The sequence below is a fragment of the Cicer arietinum genome, chromosome 6 (assembly GCF_000331145.2).
Source record: "Cicer arietinum cultivar CDC Frontier isolate Library 1 chromosome 6, Cicar.CDCFrontier_v2.0, whole genome shotgun sequence".
Taxonomy (NCBI): Eukaryota; Viridiplantae; Streptophyta; class Magnoliopsida; order Fabales; family Fabaceae; genus Cicer; species Cicer arietinum.
Window position 1 is genome coordinate 15,095,684 of NC_021165.2, and position 6,366 is coordinate 15,102,049.

Consider the following 6,366-nt stretch of genomic DNA (forward strand, 5'->3'; position numbering starts at 1 on the left):
ACATTTTGTACTATAATTTTTTTTGGAAATGTGAGAAAGCATTATAGTGGAATTTGATTTGAGGATGGAGGGAAACCCATGTTGGTATCCGTGTCAGGACAAGTTCTTCACAACTATCTAGTTCGAATAATATTTATATATGGTGCTATCCATTTAATAATAGGTTCATTCCTCTCAACCATAAGAGACAACAAAATTATCTGCCATCAATCATGTATGATATGATATATGCATAGAAAGAAAGAAGGAATATCCCCGGGGCTCAAGTATCCAAGTTCAAAATTGAACACAAAACCAAAAGAGCCACCAACTTGGTTTCCATGGTGGACAATTATAGAATATTTTATGTTTTTCAATGGCTTTCGAGATTCGTTAATATCTGCCTCCACTAAAATTCAAAAGGGTCACGGTTTTTAGGAGTACTACTCTCGAAATCAAGTGGAAGAAGGATATGGAGTGTACCTTTTTGGGATCCATGCTCAATTTATGTTGATTATTGATTTAAAAATATTTTATTCGTTTTACAATAAATATCATTTTAAAAAAAAACTATTTTACTAAATTATAAATTTTAACTATCAATTAATTTTTCAATATTATTAATATAAAATACAATAATATTTTATAAGTTGTACATATAATAATTATTAAAAGATAATATAAAAAATAATTAAAATAACATTTACATTAAAAATAATATTTATTTTTAAATAATTTTTTATTTATTAAAATAGCATTCATGATGAGATTGAAGAGTACTTTCTATGTGTATTTAATTAGTAAAAAAGATACTTATGTTTTCATAAAATAAAATAAAAAAATTTGAATAAGTTTGGAGTAGTGACTAGTATGTTCGCACTATATAATAAATTTAATACAAATCATAATATGGAATTTGATTTGAGTTGTAGGGTTTTGTTCATCGGTTAAAATCAAAGATTTACATCTCTTTTTGTTGAATTTGATTTCATTGCTTTTGTTCATGTGAGCCTCACTCGTAAGGCTCATAAATTTTATTTGCATCCTTTTCTCCATGAAGTCTTTATCTATGATAGATCGAGTTGATTGGAGTTGTGAAGTCAATTGATATGGTTAATATTACCCATTTTATTATGTCCCTCAATTTTCTATTATTTCCTCGTTATGTAAAAAAATTAAGTAAAAAAATTTGTTAGAAAATAAAAAGGAAAAATATTTCTTGAAAAATGTTTTTTTTAATTGGGAAAAAGAAAAACATTTATTAGAAATTTTACAAGTCACTTAAGGGATTTGAACTTCATATTAAAATTTTCATGATGCCTATACTTTCTGATTATATTGTTAATTATTTCCCTATTTTGTGGAGTGTGTGTAGACCACAGAAAAGTTAGGTGCTAAAAGAAAATATTGTGGTATGAAGACTCATGGAAGATTTATTCAGTTGATGGACACACCATATGTATTGATAATTGAGATTTACATCACTAAGAAGAAAGCAAGTTTAGACAGAAATTGATCTTGTACTTCAAAGGATATTCAACTGCAAAACCTAAACTAAATTCTATATTACATGTAACAAAACTATAAAAGAGAACTCATTCAGGTAAAAATGAATGGAACACAAATTATCCCAACAGAATATGCATCAACCCCTTGATGCAATATTGTCACATTCAGACTTCATTGATATTCGACCTAGTGTTTGAAGTCGAACAAGGTAACGTGTTATGCTGATGAGAAGGCCACGCAATACGTTCTGGACAACACGGAGCAGGGTGGGCGATGAATGTAGGAATCTCATCTCCAGGCATCAAAACCGAAACCTCACTGGAATATACACTCATCTGCATAGTGTAGAAAAACCAGGATGAAATTAATACACAACTATAACAATAACTACAACCTGTGAATATAGTAATGCAACAGATGCAGCCTGCAGTACTATTGTTACACTTTTAAGCTAATCGTTAATTAAGAGCATTGAGATGGAAAGGAAAAAATGCTGTATTTATGAACCTAAGATGCAAGCACATAGGAATGTTAATTAGAACCTCCCAAATTGGCTATCATTTGTAAAAACAATTGTTGAACAGAATTATTCTGTGAAGAATCTAACACTGAACTGATGCTAAATTTATAAACCAAGATAAAAGTTTACAGTGTGAGATTCAAAATGTGCACAGAAACTACTCCTAGTAACCCTCACTTGATATCAAATGAAATGAAGCAATAAACAATTATATCATACATTTGACAGTAATACACAAGATATTAAATGCAACCACTTAGACTATAAACATATGGGTCAAAATATATGGATCCACAATAAAAAAAGAAGCATAGTAACTGCTTTTGGAATTAAAAAGTCAACGTTTTACGCTGATAGAACATGCAGAGAGCTTTCACAATTAAGTTATGGTTGAAAGGTTAGTGTTAACCCTTACACATTACAGCAAAAAAATGTTACAAGCTTAAAGTCACCACCTTATCAAGATAGTGATAAAAGCACATCAGCTCACTTAACAAAGGATTCAGATAAACCAAATCAAGAATTGTTTTCTATGTTTATACTTTTCTAAGCCATTATTTTCTATTTCTAATCCGATTTACTACCAAGCATGATTTGATCTGGTAATATCAAGCAGACTTTAAAATATAACATAATTTTGATAATGAGAAATAAAGGGTAGCATCATTGCCATAAACAATAAAAAGAATCCTTGTTAGAAGTCTAAGTGCATGGAGCATTTTCTCAAAGTTCAAATTTTTTAACATGTATTCGGTTAACACTGGACTAAAGAATCTTTTAATGTGATGTAAATACCAAACAAATAAGCTATTAAATTATAAATAAGTTAATTAGGGAGTGTTTCTCAGCAAAACACCATTGGCTAATATTAGATAATCATTAATAATTTAGTTAAAGATGAAAGAAACAGATCCATTATAGTCAGTGTCTAATCAACCATCAAGTTGTGCCCTTCAAATGAACAAAGATTGAATAAGTAGGTGGTGGGACCATGATGTTCCACCAAAGGAATGGAACAAGGTAGATAACACTATAGTTACATGGTAATGGCTCATCATAGGATACTTAAAATATATATATATATATATATATATTAAAGGTGTATAAGCCAAAAAGCTAGATATATAAAAAGGATAAACCATCATTTTAGTCTCCGAAAGTGTAGAGCACTGTATTTTGGTTCGTGACTAGGCCACAAATTCAAATTAATCCAAAATAGTCCCTAAAAGATACAACTTACTATCATAAAAGTCTCTGATAGATAAAACTAATGTGAAGGACTAAAATCTCTAAAGTTTTGATAATTCGAGAACTAATTTGAATTTTTAACTAGGTCGTGGACCAAAATAAAGAGTACAATACAATACAATAATATATCATATGGTTACTTTCTCTTTTAGCACAGATAAGCCTAGCATATCAACATTGACCTTGTGTCTTTATACCCAAAGACAGACACCAACAATGCACGGTATTATCAATCATCAAAGAATGGAGGTGCTGCTGAAGCAAATAAACAAGCAAAGGACAATGTGGGTCTCAACACTCTAACCACAAAAATGTACAAATAACTATTAAGTTTTATGGTGAGGGACCGATTTGTTTAGTAGAAAGTTTACAAGGAGGACCACTGGATGGACCACCCCATTTTCATCTCATAAAATTTGAAAGACAATTACAGTTTGATCATAAATTATGATGAAGATTGGTAACAGAACGTGCAAATGAAAAAAATACTAGTAATAGGGTGTGGAAAAGCTATTAATTAAGTTCAATTTCCAAACTCCAATCTAAATTAATGAGTAATAGGGTGTGGAAAAGCTATAAATTAATGAGTCGTTGCTAAATACAGATCTAATAGGTGTTCTAGCCTTTAACTTCGATTCAAAGGAAAGTTAGGAATTAATTAGGAAAGAAAGTATTAATACATGTTATTGTACAAAAGAAAAAAATGCATACAAAATTGAAGGTTTGGGCCATTAGAGATAAGAAAAACAACATCCTATTGCTATTAGCTACTAGGGAGACCATTAATGGAAAACTATGACTCAAAATGCACAGAAACTCTCCAAAGGGAAATCAAAGTTATGCATAAAGATGATGAAGAAGACACAGAACAAAAACAGATTGAATTGGAAAAGAAAAACTATAAACTAATTTTCAGAATGAATAGAAAAATCCAGATCTAGCATTCTGAGAGAAGAAACATATACTATTTGTCAGCAAAAAACTTAATCAGAAATCAAAACAACCAACAAAACGTATTGTTAGTAAAACTAGAAACACAAATCTTACAGTTAAAAAGTAAAAGAAAAAATAATCGAAAATAGTAGCATCCAAAAAGAAACCATTCTTGGCACTAAAAAATGAAGGCTTCTTCACATTGAAGCTTTGTGAAACCAAAGTAGAAAGGAAGAAAAAAAGATAGAATTTTTAGTGATTACTTACTTTTGGTGATGGGTGAGAAAGCTTGCCGTTGGAACCCATCTGAGACTCAACGTTAGGATGGCTCCGGCGACCGGCCGGAGACATAATCGGTGAAATGGGTCTAAGACATCTTTCAAAAATAGCCATGACTAAGAACATTGAAATGAGAATAGCAGTTGCTACAAACCCAAAGGAAACAGCATTGACTGAGCTATCAAAATTGGTCCAATGTTCGTCTCTGTGAAGGTCAAGTGGAGCCCCTGTTGGTGGCCATTCATTGTTGTGCTCTTCTACCGCCATTTTTTTTTTGTTGCTAAATTGAGGTTTTTTGTTGTGCTATGATGTTGATGTTGTTGCCATTTATGGGTTGGTTTCAGTGATAAAGAGAGAACATCACCGTATGACAGTGATAAAGGTTGTTGTTAGGAATTGGATAGAGAGAGGAAGATGAAAAACTAGGAGAGAAAGTGATGAAATTTTGGAATTTGGATAGGAGAAGGAGGAAGAAGGACTCTCTCACTCTCACTCTCACTCCTTTTTTATATTTGAGAAAAAACAATTAAAACAGAAGAAAATAAACAACTTATTTTTTACTATAAATAAATAATGATGTTAAATGATACATGCATAAGTGTATAAATTTAGGTGTCTTTAATTTGCAAGAGAATAAATATTGTACACAATATTACACGACAATATAAAATTGTATATAACAATTTTTTGTATTATTTAATGGTCAATGTACAAAACAATTTTTATACTATACATTATGTAATATGTATATTTATTTAATAAAAAATATACTTTTTTATTGTAAAATCTTCTATTAATGTAAGTAAATATTAATAAAGAAGAGAAAAATTAGGTAAATTAGGGAGAGATAATAAAAAAGAGAGAGGTAAAGAAATAGAAAAAATAAGAGATAGATAGAAAAGACGAGGAACTTATAAAAAGAGACATGCGAATTTAGGAAGAGAGATATAAAAATATATATATATATATATATATATAAAATAGAGTATGAGTAGATAAATAATATTTTTTAATATAAAATAAAAAAATATTTTGATAACGTGTACTTGGTCAAATAATTGTCTCATTCATAATTTAAGGAAGGACAATAATTTCTATTATTGTTTGGTCTCTCCATGTCTATTTTTCTATTAAAACAAATAGGGTACAATACACCCATAAAATGATATTTTCTATTATATCCTCTTCAGACAAAAATTTTCATTATACCTTACATTTAAATTTATATATTAAAATATTTTAATTTTTTTTTATTGTTAGTCAAGGATGCAACCACCTAAAGTTAAAAAAAGAAAAATCTGGGAGGTCGCGGGATGTGACCATGTGTATGTGTTGGCTTAGTTACTTTTTTAACAAATGAAAAAGTTGTTAAATTAATAAATAAATAAAATAATTTAATTATATTAATCAAATCAAATACTTTAAATGAAATAAAGAAAATACATTAAAATTAATGCGGTTGAATAGATGTGCCAAAAAACATACCGAGCTATAGTATTTTAACAAATATCTCATATCTTGCGGCCTATTACAAATAAATTAGCAACTTCACCATGTTAACAACTTCTTCCTATTTTACAACCTAATAAATACAAACTAATAAATATAATATTTTTTATTTATTAAGCGGCAAAATATGAGGGAGTTATTAAAATATTATAGTGCGTTATTGTTTTTGGTACATTTACTTAATCACATAAATTTTGATGTATTTTGTTCGATTTTATTAATATAATTTAGTTTTTAATTATTTTTGTTTTTTTTTTATTAATTTAATATTTATACATTTGTTAAAATAAAAAATATTTAAGGCAACATGGTCACATATCCAAGCCTCATATAAGAGGGAAACAAATTTTATTCAAGTGGTCGTATCTCCAACTTTCGACCTCTTGAAA

At 29.1% G+C, this 6,366-nt stretch overlaps 1 protein-coding gene across 1 annotated transcript; it reads right to left on the reverse strand.

Moving 5' to 3' along the window:
• Nucleotides 1–1,406: 1,406 nt before the first annotated feature.
• LOC101515134 (uncharacterized) lies at nt 1,407–4,979 on the reverse strand. The gene is made up of 2 exons (XM_004504946.4): nt 4,457–4,979; nt 1,407–1,823 (listed from the first exon to the last, which is right to left on the reverse strand). Exons 1-2 carry the CDS (start codon nt 4,733–4,735, stop codon nt 1,653–1,655), a joined length of 450 nt encoding a protein of 149 aa, XP_004505003.1. The 5' UTR covers nt 4,736–4,979; the 3' UTR covers nt 1,407–1,652.
• Between the last annotated feature and the right edge of the window lie 1,387 nt (nt 4,980–6,366).

Excerpts from the sequence above, each read along its gene's own strand:
- LOC101515134 (XM_004504946.4), bottom strand. The coding sequence starts at position 4,735 with ATGGCGGTAGAAGAGCACAACAATGAATGGCCACCAACAGGGGCTCCA. Across the intron at positions 1,824-4,456 it reads TTTCTCACCCATCACCAAAA|ATGAGTGTATATTCCAGTGA; the intron begins GTAAGTAATCAC and ends TACACTATGCAG.